Source organism: Theropithecus gelada, chromosome 20, assembly GCF_003255815.1.
Source record: "Theropithecus gelada isolate Dixy chromosome 20, Tgel_1.0, whole genome shotgun sequence".
In the NCBI taxonomy this organism is placed as follows: Eukaryota; Metazoa; Chordata; class Mammalia; order Primates; family Cercopithecidae; genus Theropithecus; species Theropithecus gelada.
In genome coordinates, this window is record NC_037688.1 from 56,262,252 (window position 1) to 56,280,281 (window position 18,030).

The following is an 18,030-nucleotide window of genomic DNA, read 5'->3' on the forward strand; positions in this document are numbered from 1 at the left end:
TTATTTTGTGGCAAGGCGCATTTGCCGAGATCATTCCCCTCACCCTTGTCTGTCACTGTCAGTGATAGAGGGCCTCTCTAGCTCTGTGGATGTACTTGCCCAGCTCTCATGAGAGCATTATAGTAGTCTTGTCAGAAGAGAAATATCAAGCACTTCTCAGTCAGCAAATATTCATTGCCTCTTGCAAGCAGATTGCGTGCAGTTAGAGCTGAAACACTACACAAGATGATTGTTGAGATCTGGAAGTGAAACTGCCCTAAATGTAAGCAGTATTTTCTGCAATTAGTCCATTTAATGGACCAGGGGCATGCAATCTAAATACACCTTCATTATCCACTTTCAACCACTCAACCTCTGACCCAACTGCAGGGATTATTAGTCATAGGGGGAAATGACTTAAGCACTCAGGGGTTGACCCAGTTGAGTAGTTTCATCACTGTGGGCACAAAGTGATCCCTCTCCAGTGACACTCTGACTATCACTGGATGTCGGGCAATGAGGAAGGGTTCGAGATGACCTTCATTTCCTGTAGTGAGCCACCAGGTGGAGGTTCCCTATACCAGAACTGTTTTCTCAGCGTGTCCCTAATCATTTTCCACTTTCTGTCATTGGCCCTGATGGTATTGGGGAAGTGTTTCCAGCAGGAAGCTGTAGAGAAAGCTGATAGTGCAGATTTCAGGAGTAGGTCGATGAAGCCCAGGGTTCTGGTTCTCCCTGTGTGCAAGCCTGTGACGGTGTCTCTGCCCCTTTCCCCAGATGTGACTGATGAGATGCTAAGCTTCTTCCTCACTCTGTTTCGGGGCCTTAGAGTACAGATGGGCGTGCCTTTCACTGAGCAAATCATACAGACTTTCCTCAACATGTTTACCAGGTAACCACAGACCCCCCATCCATGGTTTTCAGATTCAAGGGAGAAGTAGTGGGTCTGGCGACAAAGTGTGGCTTTTTGCTCCTGTTCTGTACTTGCCACAGCATGGGTTTTCATGCTGACCCCCAGAGAAACATGTGGTTGCTCACTGTGTGGCTTTCTCATCTGTAGAGAGCAGTTAGCTGAGAGCATCCTCCATGAGGGAAGCACAGGCTGCCGGGTGGTGGAGAAGTTTCTGAAGATCCTGCAGGTGGTGGTCCAGGAGCCAGGCCAGGTGTTCAAGCCCTTCCTCCCCAGCATCATCGCCCTGTGCATGGAGCAGGTGTATCCCATCATCGCCGAGGTAGGGGCTCAGGCAGTCCCCTGTGCGGCCCCCCATCTCCAGATTGGGAAGGGAATGAGATTTCACAGAAAATGGATTGTGTTTTAAAGTTCATTTGTTAGTTTAATATGCTAGTAAAGTAATTTCTCCCAAGGAAGAAGGCCTTTAGCGTGGTACAGTCTTTTGATATTGATCGAGTTCATTGGAACTAGTCTAGTGTAAGCACAGCAGTTATTCCACAGGGTCAGTTGCTAAGATCAGTCTCCTGCAGCAAATAATTTATACCTTTAAGAGACTCTGGTTTTCTATAGCAAACATTCTAACATATGTACTTTCCTATTAGAAATATTCATGGTCTCAAGGATACAAGGCAAGTTCTTGAAACCATTCAAACAAACCTTTTAATGTTACAGGAAAGCCCTTAGTCCTTAGAAAATAGGCAGGCACTCAGCATGATAAGACCAGGAATAAGTATAGATGTAATTTCAGTTTTTTTGGTAATAGTCATATAAATAAGAGCTAATCTTTAACTGTCTGAACTGAGACTGGGACAGGTCTGGTCTATGGGACAGACTGGCCTATGAGGCTTCTTCTGTGGACGCTTGTGGCCCCTGGTGTCTATTTAATTTTAATCAACACTGAACTGAATATATGTGGGCCTTCTGCTTTTGAATTCTGCAGAGACATCTGGAATAAGGGATTGCAGGTGTTGGATTCAATGAGAAAACACTGCTGAGCCTGCCCCTTCTCCTCTACCTCCTCTCAGAATCCTGGCTGCTGGGAAAGAGACTGGCCCAGAGAGCCTGGCTCCCAAGTGTTCTTTAAACCCTCCTCTTCTGGGGAGCAGAATCACTTTAAGGCATTGGGTCTGTCTTTAGCCTCTGTGGTTGTGTAAGACCAACAGGTTAGTGGGACAGCATTTTTCATCCTGCGAAAAGGAACAAGCAAGATGATCTGACTGGTCGAATAGAACAGAAAATCCATACTCCTAATTGTTCATCCACTTGGTAGCTTTTTTCTAGTGTAAAAGCTGAGTGCTCATCAGAAAAAGGGGCCCCTGGCACTGACCCATGCATTCTCTCTCAAATGTGGGCCCTGTCTCTGCTGAAGAACTCACGGTGTGAACTGCCGACTCCAGGGGCTGGATGTCTTTTGCGCAGGCAGTGACAGGCATGTGGATGGAGTGTTGACACTTGGTTTGCTGTCACGAGGCATCTCCTAGGCATCTTTGCTGCCCTGGGCCCAGGCCAGAGCGGCTCCACAAGCTGCAGATCTGAGCGTCTGTGTGTCTCTGCAGCGTCCCTCCCCTGATGTGAAGGCTGAGCTGTTTGAGCTCCTTTTCCGGACACTCCATCACAACTGGAGGTACTTCTTCAAGTCCACCGTGCTGGCCAGTGTCCAGAGGGGGATCTCTGAGGAGCAGATGGAGAATGAGCCCCAGTTCAGTGCCATCATGCAGGTAATGTCGGGGCGGGGGGACTGCCGGGTGACTTCCTCTAACCTGGCACTGCAACGAGTCCTGTCTTTGAAGCCCCACCAGTCTCGGGTCTGAAGCTCAGTTCTGCCTGTTAGTATTGATGAAGTTAACTAATTTCTTGGAACCTCAGTTTCTTCATCTGTAAAGTGGAGCTAATGTTACCTGGGTCACAGGTTTGTTTTGAGGTGAAATGAGATGACATACACAAAGTGCATGACACTTGGAGATGCTTGATAAACGTCAGTTCCGCTGACCTCATAGTGCTGTTTCCCCAAGTGTAAAGAGCCTGCTTATGCCAGAGTCACCCAGGGCCTTCTTAGCAGGGAACTGCCTGAATAGGAGTCTCTGCAGGAGGGCCCTGGACCTGCACTGTGATTCTGACTCTGACCATACTAGGAGAAACACTGCCCTGGGAGGCAGGGCAGATGCAGCTGTCCATCGGAGACAGTGCGCTCTCTGGGGGCTAAGCACCCCTTTTTGTGGAAGACTGGGACGGCATCCCCTCACGTGGACAGCCAGCCTGCTCTGTGGCTGCATCAGGCACGCTCCCAGGGTCTGCATTCAGGTGTCTGACATTCTCATCTGAGTCTAGCTAGGGGAGGCTCTTTTTGTTTTTTCAGTGCATGCTTTTCCTCATGGGGAAGCAAGAGGAATTTCCACCCTCCCTCCAGCTCCCTACTAGCACACAGCATGCATATGGGCGTGCGCACACACACACACTCTCATATACTCACTGACTCTTGTGTGGCAGTTCTTTCCAAGCACGTGCCCTTGCCCTGGACTTCCCATCCCTGGCACCCAGCGAGGCCTCAGGTCTGCAGTACTCAAGTGTTTGTGCCTCCCCTGCCTTTCTCTTGAACCCTGTCCTTGCCTGGAAGACTTCTTTGGCAGGCTGGTGCCTGGTCCCCCCTGACGGCTGGTGAAAAGCACTTTGGAGCATAGTTTCACAGTTTGGCAGTTTCTTTTAAAGTTGAATATGTAGTTACTGTATGACCTAGCAATCTCACTTCTAAGTATTTTACCCAAGATAAATGAAAGCATATGTTCACACAACCTGTACACTGATGTTTATAGAAGCTGTTTCATAATTGCCAAAAGCTGGAAACAATTTGAGTATCTAGCAGCTGAATGGATGAACAAGCTCGTGCGTGCCTCTAAGGGACTGGCACTCGGCAGTAAGCAAGCATGGATTCTTGATACAATCAGCAGCATAGATGAGTTTCACATGCATTCTGCTAGGTGAAAGAAGCCAGATGCCAAAGGCTATGCATGGTGGGATCCCATGCCATTCTGTGACATTCTGGAAAAGGCAGAACTATAGGGACAGATAATGAGCAGTGGTCGCCTAGGGGTGGGGGTGTGAGGGGACGTTCTAGGCGATGGAAGTGTCCTGTCTTGGTTGTGATGGTGGTGGTACAACTCCACAGGTAGGTCAGAATTCATAGAAAGATAAACCTCAGAAGTTTTACTCTGTTATACTTCCAAGAACCTAACTTTAAACAGTAAATAAGTGGAAACTGTTGGTCATCATGGAGATCTTATCCCTGCTGCAGGGATTACAAGATCCCCCTCTAGTAGCTTAGGGGCCCAGGGATAGAATGACGAAGCAGTCGCCACTTGTTTTGTAGGGGGTTCCTGTAGACCACTGGCCTCCCCCACTGCCCCCCTGCCGCACTGCCCCCACGGTCACTTTCTATTCTTTCTGTTGGAGCAGGGCACTTTGTGTTGGTGCGCGGGGTGTTTCTTTTTGCCCCTGAACTAGTAATTTTTTTTTTTTTTTGAGAGGAGTCTCACTCTGTCACCCAGGCTGGAGTGCAGTGGTAGGATCTCAGCTCACTGCAACCTCTGCCTCCTGGATCGAAGTGATTCTCCTGCCTCAGCCTCCCGAGTAGCTGTGATTACAGGCATCTGCCACCACGCTGGGCTAATTTTCGTTTTTTGTTTGTTTGTTTGTTTTTGTTTGTTTTTGTTTTTTTTTTCGAGATGGAGTCTGGCCCTGTCACCCAGGCTGGAGGGCAGTGGTGTGATCTCCGCTCACTGCAAGCTCTGCCACCTTCCAGGTTCATGCCATTCTCCTGCCTCAGCCTCCCTAGAAGCTGGGACTACAGGCGCCCACCACCACGCCTGACTAATTTTTTTGTATTTTTAGTAGAGACGGGGTTTCACCGTGGTCACCAGGATGGTCTCAATCTCCTGATCTTGTGATCCGTCCGCCTCGGCCTCCCAAAGTGCTGGGATTACAGGTGTGAGCCACCGCGCCCCGCCAGTTTTTGTATTTTTAGTAGAGATGGGGTTTTACCATGTTGGCCAGGCTGGTCTTGAACTCCCAACCTTCAGTGATCTGCCCACCTGGCTTCCCAAAGTGCTAAGATTACAGGCCTGAGCTTCCGTGCCCGGACTGAACTAGTAACTTTTACACCCAGGAATTCCAAAGCAGTTTAAAAATACTTTGCTTAGCCCCCAGGCAGAGGCTTAACTTCCAGGTAGAGGCTCCATGAAGGAGCCTGTAGGGCTTGTGGCTTATGAGACATGGGATGCAAGGAGAAGGAGGGCAAGGAAGGGGATTGCTTGGTTTGAGCAGGGGCAGGCAAGCAGACTTTGGTGTCTGCCAAGATTGCTGAGGGATTTGGCTAGAGGTGTGAGCTTCTTGCTTCAAAACCAGGTCCTGTGATGGGTTTCCAGAGGTTGGTTACAAAAGGTATAGATGAGACCATAATAAGAAGCAAGGCCCAGTGGGGGAAGCATGAACTCTGAGACTTAGGAGGAGAGTCGCAGAGGTCTGAGCTGGTGGGTCAGAGGCATCAAGACAGTGGGTGCCCTGGCCCTGGCACTTGTTCTTCTGACATCTTCTGGGTAGATGCCCCAGAAGTGCTTGGTCTTGCAGTTTATAAAATGGTGGTCTCATTTCCTAGGCTTTCGGACAGTCCTTTCTCCAGCCTGACATCCACCTTTTTAAACAAAATCTCTTCTACTTGGAGACTCTTAACACCAAGCAGAAGCTGTACCACAAGGTAAGTGCCCCAGCTCTTGGAAAGATTCCTCCATCAGGGGCATTATGGCCTGCGTCCCACCCTCAGGTTACTCACTGGAGAGTGTGACGGAAAGTGGATGGAACCCGGGAAAGGCCCCTGGGGGCCGGCTGCTGCTCACCCGGTCTCTCTGCCTGCAGAAGATCTTCCGGACCACCATGCTGTTCCAGTTCGTGAACGTGCTGCTCCAGGTCCTGGTCCACAAGTCCCATGATCTTCTGCAGGAGGAGATCGGCATCGCCATCTACAACATGGCCTCTGTCGACTTTGATGGCTTCTTTGCCGCCTTCCTCCCAGAGTTCCTGACCAGCTGTGATGGTGTGGATGCCAACCAGAAAAGTGTGCTGGGGCGGAATTTCAAGATGGATCGGGTGAGGAGAGAAAGAGGCCGGGCTAAGAGGAGGGCAGAGTGGGCACTCAAGCCTGGCACCTGTGCAGCAAGGAGGGGGCACATTGAGGCCTCTGGGCATGGTCTGTGCCCACCCTGCAACTTGGCAACAGCTCACAAGATGCCTGCTGACCCAGTGCTGTAGTCTGATTGAGGGGCACAGCCTTTTCCCCAGTCTTGGTGTCTGTAGCACATATGTTCTTAGTCTCAGCCATGGAGGTCCCGAGTTCCTGGCTCTGCAGCCTCTCCATTTGTCTTGGCATCTTTGTTGATACCCAGGGCCCTGCCGTTCTCCCTCCTGGGTGACGAGCCCTGGTGGGGCCAGCATTGGAGTGTGCCCAGGCTTGCATTCAGGCTTAGATGGTTGGTGCTTGGAAGCTGCACTTCTGGGTCCCCAGGGTTAGAGGTGGGACCCAGGTTCCTGGGCTGTCTTGGGCGCTTTCCAGACTGGCCCCAGCTCATCTTGGGCTGAGTTGCTGCCAGGTCCTGGGAGGAGCCCTCCTAGTACCCTCTTGTCCCACTGCTGCTGCCTGTGCAGGGACTCTCAGGTGGGCTGTCCCCACCCATGCAGCACCTCGACGGGAGCTGGGTGCTGCTGGCTCTCGGTGTCCATGAGGTCATCTTTTGTTGGAGCCTGACAGTGCCTGGGGCCTCCTTCCCCATGGGGGCTCACCTGTTCTCTTCTTCCTGTGTCAGGTGACCAGGCCTCTCCCTTGCCTTATAGGAACTTCTGGGAACTTTTCCTTGTACCACTTTATACTTGATGAAATTAGGAGAAGAAATCGCTTTCTCCCTGGTCCTCTTGGGGTTCTTGACCTGAGTCCTCTGTGAAGCAGCTTGTCCATGGCTCCACTGTAGTGCTCAGATGCACACACTGCTCTTGCTGGCACAAACCTGACCGCCTGCTTTCCTCATTTGCCACGTGTGGCAGGGGAACTTTTGCTTAGACTCATCCTGTTCTCCTATGTCTTGGGATCTTCCTTGTCTTGGGACTCATTCTCTCCTAAGCCTCTTCCAGTTCACTTCAGCCTCTGGGTATGTTTTTTCCTTTTTCTAGAGGCCAGATCCTAATAATTATCAGCTTCTAATGATATCAATATCGTCAACTTTTTTATTTAAAGCTGTGGTTTCAAAATCTGGTTATAGGCCGGGCGCGGTGGCTGACACCTGTAATCTCAGCACTTTGGGAGGCCAAGGCGAGCGGATCACTTGAGGTTAGGGGGTTCGAGACCAGCCTGGCCAACACGGTGAAACCCTGTCTCTACTAAAAATACAAAAATTAGCCAGCTGTGGTGGCTGTAATCCCAGCTGCCTAGGAGGCTAGGCATGAGAATCTCTTGAACCTGAGAAGCAGAGGTTGCAGTGAGCAGAGACTGTGCCACTGCACTCCAGCCTGGGCGACAGAGTGGGACTCTGTCTCAAAAAAAAAAAAAGATCTAATTAATATCAGAAGCACCTGGGGTGCTTATTAAAAATGGAGAAACAGACTTCTATGTTCTACCCAGGAAATTCTGGTTTGGCATTTGGGAGCCACTGATTTAAAAGACATCCCTTAGTTGGTTTTTTGAGGGTGAAATAAAAGAATCACCACCTTCCATTCAATCACTCACTGTGTGTTTGAAGCCAGCTGCTTCTCAAGCCCTGGGCCAGGAGCTGGGGCACCAGTCCCAGCCTTCACCAAGTCTTTCATAGTAGACAGGCCAATACAGCGCCCTCTGTGGACTACACAGTGCCAAGCATGTGACATGTCCTGGCTCGAGTAAGCCTTCCAACAAGCCTCTGAAGTGTGGGTCCTGTTACTCCCCCATTTCACAGATGGTGGGGGCTCAGAAGGTGAGCAGTTCACAGAACTTGGAAGTGGTAGAGCCGCGAAGCAGGAGGCAGAGCTGGATGTTCTGACCCCAAAGCCTGCACACACTCCCCAGAAGCAGAGAGCTCAGGACAGAGGCACTGACCTGGCTGCTGGGGCCAGGAAATAGGAGGCATCTGTGCAGACTTTGGGAAGAGGCAGGCTTTGAATGGAGTTCTGGAAGAGCAATAGCGGTTGGGCAGGAAAATGGACTTGGTCCTGCTCCTGGCTGTGCTGGGGCTTGCTGGGCCTGTTTGAGTCCTCACCAGGACCTACACCGCAGGCATTCAGCATCCCACACTGAAAAGCAGGGTCTCCTTGTGTGCATGGTGGCGGAGGTCAGGGCCTCACTTCTGGTCCAGGGCTTTCCATGACCCACGCTGCGCCCAGTGGGACAGGCCTCGGGACTGTGTGTGCTGCTGCTCGGGTGGTTCTCGACTGGCTGGGGCGGCCTGGAGCCCCATGGGTAAGCATTCTGCAGACATCACTGGGTGTGCGTGTCACTTCAAGGGGCTATGGTGAAGGAGAGGGCTGTCACTGCAGCCATGCCTGTGTTCGAGGGCCCGGACTCAGGAGCAAGTATGCTGGTCCCTTCTGTGTGAGCTGGGGCCAGCTTCTTCATGCTGCAGTGCTTTGGTCTTTCTGTCCTTAGACTAGTGATTCTGGTGATTCTGGTAGGGCTTGGTGGCAGCCTCGTGGTGAGGACTCAGTGAGTTGATGTCTGTATGTTGATTGCAGCAGTGTCCAGCACCTGGCAGGCCCTAGGGACATATTCCTCTTGTTCTTTTTCTCCCATGGTGTCTGGCACAGAGCCTCTGTGACACGCAGTGCAACAGTGAATAGAAGTTTTGAGTTTTAGAAAGTGCTCCCTGGCTGGGCGTGGTGGCTCACGCCTGTAATCCCGGCACTTTGGGAGGCCGAGATGGGTGGATCACGAGGTCAGGAGATCGAGACCATCCTGGCTAACACGGTGAAACCCCGTCTCTACTAAAAAATGCAAAAAACTAGCTGGGCGAGGTGGCGGGCGCCTGTAGTCCCAGCTACTCGGGAGGCTGAGGCAGGAGAATGGCGTAAACTCAGGAGGCGGAGCTTGCAGTGAGCTGAGATCCGGCCACTGCACTCCAGCCTGGGCGACAGAGCGAGACTCCGTCTCAAAAAAAAAAAAAAAAAGTGCTCCTCTATCTTCAGTGCACACTCTGGGAGGGAAGTAGCCATTTGGGTCTGGTGGGTGGGTGACCTGGTGTGTTGGGTGGGTGTTTGGCTGCAGCTATGCCCCTGCCTTCCAGGACCTGCCCTCATTCACCCAGAATGTGCACAGGCTGGTCAACGACCTGCGCTACTACAGACTCTGCAACGACAGCCTGCCCCCTGGCACTGTGAAGCTCTAGGCCTGCTACTGGCTGGGGACACAGACTTCTGCTGCTGCCACCTGCGCCAACCCTACCTTCCACCACAGATGTCTCCCAGACGGGCCTCGGTCACACTCCTTGGCTTCTCCCACGCCAAGCAACGCTGCCTGCCTCTGCCGCTCCTCCACATCTTGCCGCTGCCCAGCAGAGCTGGCTTCTGGGTCCACCTGAGCACTGGATGGTGCTCCCAGGGCATTGGAGGAGGCGGAGGGTTGTGTGGCCAGGTACTAGGAGGCACCGGGAAATCCCATGGGGGTGGCCCATGCAGACCAGGCGCACGTGGGTCATGGGGCAGAATCGCCAAGGACAGCTCACAACAGTGCCACCTTCTCACCATTCCAGCCAAGGAGAGATGTGACGTCGGAACTGCTGTGGCACTTCTGTCAAGCCTCCCCTGCCCCAATTGCCTTGAGATCTCTGCTCTTTGTCAGAGATTTGCAAAGACTCACGGTTTTGTTGTTTTCTCATCATTCCATTGTGATACTAAGAAACTAAGAAGCTTAATGAAAAGAAATAAAATGCCTATGTTGTTGTTCTAGAAACCCTGACTGGGGAGCTGCTTGCTACTCACAGCCTCCTTGAGGCCGGGATCCCAGCAAGGCGCATCCTGGTGGGAACGTGGGCAGTGCAGCTTGGAGTGGGCTGGCTCCTGGCGTCTCCCACTTTCTAATGGTGTCTCCCTGACTGCTCTTACTCAGCGAGGGGGTCTCACTGACAGTTGGCCAGATGATGGAGGGAGGCTGGAGTCCGGGAGGGGGTCTCGCTGATGGTTGGTCTGGTGCTGGTGGAGGCTGGAGGTTGGGAGCGGGTGTTGCTGACGGTTGGCTTGGTGGTGGAGGGAGGCTGGAGTCCAGGTTGCCTGACTCCTGTGGCCCCTGTGGCCCCCACACCCCCTGCCCCCCAGTGTGGGAAGTGTGGGCTCTGCCTTCCCCACCTCCTAGGGAATAGATTCCTTCCCACAGTGTGCAGCAGGACCTGGCCCTTTGTGGCCTGAAGTCTTGCTGGAGGACAGGGAGGTGGGGTCTCGTGATGGATTGCCTGGGTGAAAATAGAGGTTGGAGAGGGAGGGAGGGTGTGACTCTGTGAGGGTGAGGATGGGTGGGACTCAGGACTTTATGACGTGTCTGAGAGCTGGGGCTTTGCCCAGACGTTCATGTGTGGGAGCGGTACTTGTCATCGAATTGTCCAGAGTCAGGAACCAGCAGCTCCTCCTGCGCTAGGTGTCATGATGACTGGGCAGGCCCAAATCGGGTAGTTGCTGATGTGGACTACAGCGCCTGGCATGGAGAGATTGGCTTACCTGGACAGGAGGGCAGGCATTGACTGGCTTGTTGCCAGGCCTGGGGAAGTGGGGAGCTGTGGGTTGATGTCTGTTTCTGAGACTTCCATAGGAATCACCTGGGCAGGGGCTGGGCCGGAGTGAGCAGGGCGTGCATGATGTGCGCTTGTGTGGCAGGCCTTGGCTCCGTGTCCATCACAGCCTCCGAGCTGCAGCGAGCTCTGCTTCAGAGTTCAGAAAGGAGATAATAGAAATGCCGATTGCTCTTTTGTAGAAAGGAATTAGCATCCAATTATGCGTGGGCTATAAATACCACCTCACCTGCCTGCTAGGGAAGGCCAGGAGTGCTGTCTGTGCCTGAGAGTGTGAAAGGGCTTTTTCCTCTGGAGATGGAGGGGTTGAAGGGATGGGATTTGTTGCCTGTGAACCCCACCCTTGGACAGAAGAACACAGGCAGGACTTAGGAGCACAGAGGAAAGGCCAATGTAAGCTGGGCTGGGATGGAGTGTTTTTTTTGAGACAGAGTCTTGCTCTGTTGCCAGGCTGGAGTGCAGTGGCGCTGCAACCTCCGCCTCCTGGGTTCAAGCAGTTCTCCTGCCTCAGCCTCCCGAGTGGCTACAGGCGTGTGCCATCACGCCCAGCTAATTTTCATATTTTTAGTAGAGACAGGGTTTCACGGTGTTGGCCAGGATGGTCTCAATCTCTACCTTCCACCACAGATGTCTCCCAGACGGATCTTGTGATCCGCCCATCTCAGCCTCCCAAAGTGCGGGGATTACGGGTGTGAGCCACTGCGCCTGGCCTTTTTTTTTTTTTCCTTTTTTTTTTTTAAGAGACAAGGTCTCACTCTGTCACCCAGGCTGGAGTGCAGTGGTACAGTCATGGCTTACAGCTTTTAGTGATCCTCCCACCTCAGCCTCTTGAGTAGCTGGGACTACAGATGTGCATCACCATGCCTGGGTAGTTTTGTTTATTTTTTGTAGAGACGGAGTCTCACTGTGTTGCCCAGGCTGGTCTCAAACTCCTGGGCTCAAGCAATCCTGCTTCAGCCTCCCAAAGTGCTGGGACTACAGGCTTGTGAGATGCCATGGCTGGTCAAATGGAGGATGTTCATTCCAGGACTGATAGCACGGCCCAGAGGTATGGATTGTAGTGAGCCCCTAATTCTTAGAGGTGTGCAAGCTGGTCTTTGACCTGACCTAATTCTTAAAAGTTTTTATTTATTTATTTATCTATTTATTTATTTATTTAGAGATGGAGTCTCGGTCTGTCGCCCAGGCTGGAGTGCAGTGGTGCCATCTCAGCTCACTGCAACCTCCACTTCCTGGGTTCAAGTGATTCTTCTGCCTCAGCCTCCCAAGTAGCTGGGATTACAGGTGCACGTCACCACACCCAGCTAATTTTTGTATTTTTAGTAGAGATGGGGTTTCACCATGTTGGCCAGGCTGGTCTTGAACTCCTGACCTCAAGTGAGCCACCTGCCTCGGCCTCCCCAAGTGCTGGGATTACAGGTGTCAGCCACCACACCTGGCTCTTTGACTCAATTCTTATCTGCAGTGCCTCACATAGGGCCTGGCACCAAGCAGGCTTAAGAAGTGCAGGTAGAATTGAGTGAGTTCTCAGGTCCTAGACACATCCAGAAAGTGTCTTTCCCCATTTTGAGGAAGGGGATGGGGAAAGGGTAGAGCTGGACAAGAGTGGGCCTTTGGAGCCAGACACAGTAGCTCATGCCTGTAATCCCAGCACTTTGGGAGGCCGAGGCTGGAGGATTGCCTGAGTTCAGGAGTTTGAGACCAGCCTGGGCAACACGGTGAGACTTCATCTCTATAACAATAATAATAATAATAATTTAAGAAAAGAAAAAAAGAGTGGGGCTTTGTGTCAGTCTTGGGTCGGGGCGGATAATGGCAGGGGGCTCTCAAGGCGGCTGTTTTTCCTGCTGCCTTTGAATCTGAGGCAGATCTTCTCTCTCCGTTTGGGTGTCCATGTCCTGCTTTTCTTCCGGCTTGTGTCATTTACATCTGCCAAGAGTGCAGCTACTGGCTTTAGGACGAGATCAGATGAAACCTTCATCTTCCTAATTTTCAGCATTTTCCTCCACTGCCCATCATTGGCCTCATGTGATGGAGGGTTGAATGTTTTTTTTAACAGCATGTATTTTTCTCCCGACTATAAAATGCTTGTTGTACAATATATGAAATACGCAGAAAACTTTGAAGCAAAAAAAAAAAAAAAAAAGGTTAATTCCACTGCCCAGAGAAAAATAATATTTTGGTGTGTTGGTGTATTTCCTTTTTTCTTTTTGTAAAATTGAGCTCCTGCTGTTCTATTTTATTTTTTTAAAAAGATTTTTTAGGCTCAAGTGATCTTCCAACCTCAGCCTCCCAAAGTGCAGCAATTACAGGTGTGAACCACTGCACCTGGCCGAGCTCCTGCTGTTTTATGGCCTCCTTTTTATTTAATATGTTGACCGTTTTCTCATGTTATTAGATATATTTTTTTGGAGATGGAGTCTTACTCTTTCGCCAAGGCCGGAGTGCAGTGGCATGATCTTGGCTTACTGTAACCTCCGGCTCCTGGGTTTAAGTCATTCTCCTGCCTCAGCCTCTCGAGTAGCTGGGATTAGAGGTGCCTGCCACCACGCCTGGCTGAATTTTTTATTTTTCATAGAGACGGGGTTTCGCCACATTGCCCAGGCTCCTGACCTCAAGTGATCCGCCCGCCTGGGCCTCCCACAGTGCTAGGATTACAGGCGTGAGCCACCGCGCCCGGCCTGATATTCTACAAATAATCTAATGCTATCACTGATGATGCAGTGATCATCCTTGTGTGTAAATCTGTGTGTTTGTTTCCATAGGTTGGGTTCCTGCATGTGAAATTGCTGGTTCAGATGTGTCTGAGGCTTTTATGGATATTTTTGGGGACTGGTTTCTATTCTGAAGGAGGAAAAGTATCACAGACTTGGGAGTTGTAAAACTTCTGTGCCGTGAGGCTCCAAGGGGCCATTTGACCAAATGAACCGCTGGTTTTGTGAGAGATTCAGAACTCTAATTGGTTAGTAGCCTAACCAGGCCTGCCCACTTCGGAGCCACATCCTTGTCCCAGTGTCCCTCTCCAGTGTGAGACCTCTGCAGAGGAGCTGAGACCAGGAAGGTTGCTGACAGTTCCAGCTGGCTTCTTGGGCCTGGGCAGAAGAGCCATGATTGACGGCCATTTATTAGTAACTATTATTTGCTGAATTCTACAAGCCCGGTGCCGGGCTGCAGGCGAAGGACTCCTTTCCACTGCAAATGCAGCAGCTGGTTCCTCCTTAGGTGGAGCCAGCTCCAAGATAGGCCATGTGTTGTGTGCATGGAGGATTTTGGTGACTGTGGTTTGATCACTGTGGCTCATCTCCAAGACCAGCCCTTGGGAAAAGCTGAGGTGTTCCTCTGAAATGACGCTGGCTGCCCCATCAACCCACCTCCTTTTCCCTCACCCCTCCAAAGCCGCCTCCTCCAACCTCTCTGAAGCCCTCTTCTGTGAGGCGCTGCCGAGTGCCCCTTCCTCCTCGATGCCCCGCAGCACCTGTGTCTCCTCTTGTCCCAGGAACCGCGGTGTCGCCCCTACCACCATGAGAACCTGCAGGCAGTGGGGGGCTCTGTGTGCCTAGCACCCAGCATAGGACTTGGCTCAGAGCGGGCGCCAAAAAATTCTTACGTGCAGGAGGATTTTTCAGATTTATCCAAATGGGTTTTTCCTCAAGGAAGAGGCCTAGAGCCCCGCTGAGGCATCTTCTAACTAATTTTCAACAAGATGAAACCACGTCCTTGGTGTCTGCTCAGAATGCTGTGGCCTTACCTTGCTGGGCTCCTTAGGGAAAAGCACTTAAGTGAAAGGCTCTTCAATGAAGAATTTCTGTAGCTCAAGGACTCCCTTTTCCGCCCGTCCCTCTTTGTATCATTTGAAAACATCTTTTAAAAGCCTTGTTAATTAATTGTCTCAGGGCTTGGAGGTGCTGAGTTGGGGCAGGCATTGGGAGCAGGCCGGGTTATGCGACCTCGTAGGGTGGGCAGAGAGCTTCGTGGTGCTGGCCAGAGCCTGACTCAGAGCCCCCAGGGGCCTCTGAAGGGTGGCAGAAGCTTTCCTTGGGTCAGTCAGGTACCAAGAGGGGGTGAGTTGGAAAGTTAATTATTTCAATGAAACATTCAAGAGATCCACAGACCTGACATAGGCGGCAGGCATTTTGGCAACAGGTAGTTTTTTTAAAAAAAAGACACTCACGTTTTGGCTGGGCGTGGTGGTTCACGCCTGTAATCCCAGCACTTTGGGAGGCCAAGGCGGGTGGATCACCTGAGGTCAGGAGTTGGAGACCAGCCTGGCCAATATGATGAAACCCTATCTCTACTAAAAATACAAAAATTAGCTGGGCATGGTGGCATGGGTTCCTGTAATGCCAGCTACTTGGGTGTCTGAGGCAGGAGAATCACTTGAATCTGGGAGGCAGAGGTTACAATGAGCTGAGATTGCACCACTGCACTCCAGCCTGGGCGACAGAGGGAAACTCTATCTCAACAAACAAACAAAACGCTCAGGTTTTTAATTTTTTTCCCCTTCTTTTTTTTTTTGAGATAGGGTCTTGCTCTGTTGTGCAAGCTGGAGTGCAGGGTACTAGTCGTAGCTCACTGCAACCTCCATCTCCTGGGCTCAGGTGTCCGCCTGCCTCGGCCTCCCAAAGTGCTGGGATTACAGGAGTGAGCCAGTGGGCCCTGCCCCTCCCTCCTCTTTATTACAGATTATTATTTGCAGATAAAAAGACTCACCTAAACCATAATAACATTTCAGTAGGTGGCTTTCAGCCCTTTCCTTGCATTTGTGTGCGTTGGCCCATCTGTACACCTCTGACTTTCAGTGGGAATAAATCATATTACTGTAGCCTGGCAGTGTTCTGCCCCCTGAGGCACACACGCTTTTCAGTGGGTCTCGGGGTCCCTAGAGACCGCAGCTGTCTGTGGCTGTTTGAACATAAGCCCCGGACTGGGGCCGGTCAGGTAGAATTGGCCTCTGTGGAGTGTGGTGGGAGGTGGTCTGGGGCCCCTCTGACCTACATGGGTGTCTGGCACTATTATTGGTGGCTGAGGCCAGAGACAGACCCTGTTGTCAGGGTAGTCCCTGAGGATGGTGATCCCCAATTAGCAGAGGCTGCAGCCGGCCCATGCCTGCCTTCCCCAGCACCGTCCCCAGGTGCCACACTGGAGTTGATTCCTGAGCTCCCCGTGTCTCGGTGACCTTGCTTCCAGCCTCTGAAGGGCACTCGAGGAAGAGTTATTGAGACTCTGGGGAAGGACGTGCGCAGCATCTCAATCTCCCCTCGCGGAGCCTGCCCGGGGAGGGCCGCACCTCGGGAGGCTTTAATGTACCAAGGCATTTCCAAAACTGGTTTGCCCCTCCCCTGCCACAAGAGGAGACCAGCGGGGGCCTGCCTTCTGGAGACACACACCCACTCCCTTAGTGGTTCCCTGCCTTCAGAGCAAATGCTTACCTATGAGAAAATTGAGGCACACAGAGGGTTAGCGACCCACCCAAGGACACACAGCGAGTCTCCAGGAAAGCTGGGGTCCAACTGCAGGCCTGGCTCCATTGCCAGTGTTGGCTCAGCCCTACCTCCTCTCAGCCGCTCTGGGGACACCGAGGCTGCTGTGCGCTCCTCAGGGTTTAGGGGCCTGGGAATCCCCCAAGCTCATGTCAGTTACTCCTAAACGGCACATTCTGATGGCCCAAGGAGGCAGCACCCCGTCACTGTTCCCATTGAATTGCAAGGACATGGAGGCCCAGAGCATGACTCACCTGGGGTCTCCCAGCTGGAAGGTGGCTGGGCGGGAGTTTAAACCAGGTCCATAGCATTCCAAATGCTCCCCTTTTGGTCACCGTGGCTGCTTTGTCCATTTTACTGCCTAGCGAAAGGCCGGCAGGGGGCGCTGTCTGGCTCCTTGCAGTGCGCTGGCGGAGCGCCAGAGCCTGGGCCTGGCTGCGGGCTGAGCAGAAGCTGAGAAGGTGGAGTCTGAGTCTCTTTGGGCCCCAGATTCCCCATGTCTGCCCAGTTCCTTCCCCTTCCTGGGTCATGTCTTGTCTCAGGGCATCGAGGGACCAATGCACAGAAGAGCCCACTGGTTTCCTGGAACACAGCACGGCTCCGTGCCCACCTGGGTCGGCTTTCCCTGTGGCCTTGAGAGCTGCTTGCAGAATCCAGTTTGCAGCTGACCCAGGTGGGGCTGCGTTCGGAAACTCTGCTCCGTTCCGGAGTGCAAGGTCCCTGGGTTTCTGTGTGGCTGGAGGCTGTGGCTTTGAACTGTCCTCGAGGAGTTAACAGGAATTACATGCCAGGTTCTGGGCAGAAATAGAATTAAGCATGGATCAGGCTGCACTTTGTAACCAAAAGCCACCCAGCGTTAGATACCCTGGCATCCCCATTGCTCCAACGTTAGAATCATAACTCTTTTGTGTAAGAATGACTTGGCCTGCGTGGTGTCTCATGCCTGTAATCCCAATACTTTGGGAGGCCCGGGAAGGAGAATCGCTGGAAGCCACGGGTTTGAGACTAGCCTAGGCAACGTAGTGAGACCCCATCTCAACCAAAAGTAGAAAAATTAGCTGAGCATGGTGTGGGCCTGTAGTCCCCAGCTACTCGAGGTTGAGGCAGGAGGATCTCTTGAGCCTAGGAATTCGAGGCCACAGTGAGCTATGCTTGTGCCACTGCACTCTAGCCTGGGTGACAGAGAAAGACCCTGTCTGTTAAAATAAATAAATAAATAAATGATTGCTTAAGTGATTCCAGCTTCCGTCTGGAGATGGCAAAGCATCTGACTTCACACTCCACCCTCAGCTCCGGGACACATCTCTTATGCGTCATTCTTTCAGTCATCACCAGACATATCCAGAGGTGTGACAGGTACCGGATCCAGAACTAGGCATGAGGCACGGTTCTGCCTTTTAGGAAGGAAAGGGAGGATCAGCTAGGGCCAGGTGTTTTTTACATGAATATAACTCTTGTGTGTGTGAGTGTATGTGTGTGTGTAGTTTTATGCGTGTGCATGTATGCACACGTGTGTGTGTTGTGTGTGCATGTGTGTAGTGTGTGGGGTGTATGTGTATGGTGTGTAGTATATGTGTGTGATGTAGGGTGTGTGTGGCGTGAAGGGTGTGTGTGTGGTGTGTGTGCTGTGAGGGGTGTGGTGTGTGGGGTGTGTGTGGTGTGAGGGGTATGATGTGTGGTGTGAGGATGTGTGTGGTGTGTGTGATGTGTTTGTGTGCTGTGTTTGTGCGTGTGGTGTGAGGGGTGTATGTGGTGTGGGGTGTGTAGTGTGAGGGTGTGTGTGTGGTGTGTGTGGTGTATGTGTGGTGTGAGGTGTGTGTGGTGTGTGTTGTGTATG

The 18,030-nt window shown here is 51.9% G+C and overlaps 1 protein-coding gene across 4 annotated transcripts in view; it reads left to right on the forward strand.

Moving 5' to 3' along the window:
* Positions 1 to 9,884, forward strand: part of XPO6 (exportin 6) — a 117,912-nt gene extending 108,028 nt beyond the window's left edge. For 3 of the 4 annotated variants that reach the window (XM_025369789.1, XM_025369786.1, XM_025369790.1), the window contains 6 exons: positions 757 to 871; positions 1,040 to 1,211; positions 2,488 to 2,649; positions 5,580 to 5,678; positions 5,837 to 6,067; positions 9,220 to 9,884. In XM_025369789.1, coding sequence (XP_025225574.1) covers positions 757 to 871; positions 1,040 to 1,211; positions 2,488 to 2,649; positions 5,580 to 5,678; positions 5,837 to 6,067; positions 9,220 to 9,321 — 881 coding nt within the window. In that variant the 3' untranslated portion in view covers positions 9,322 to 9,884. Of the gene's footprint in view, positions 1 to 756; positions 872 to 1,039; positions 1,212 to 2,487; positions 2,650 to 5,579; positions 5,679 to 5,836; positions 8,670 to 9,219 lie in introns of those variants that run through there. The other variant, XM_025369788.1, reaches the window with a different exon arrangement.
* The last annotated feature ends 8,146 nt before the right edge of the window (positions 9,885 to 18,030 follow it).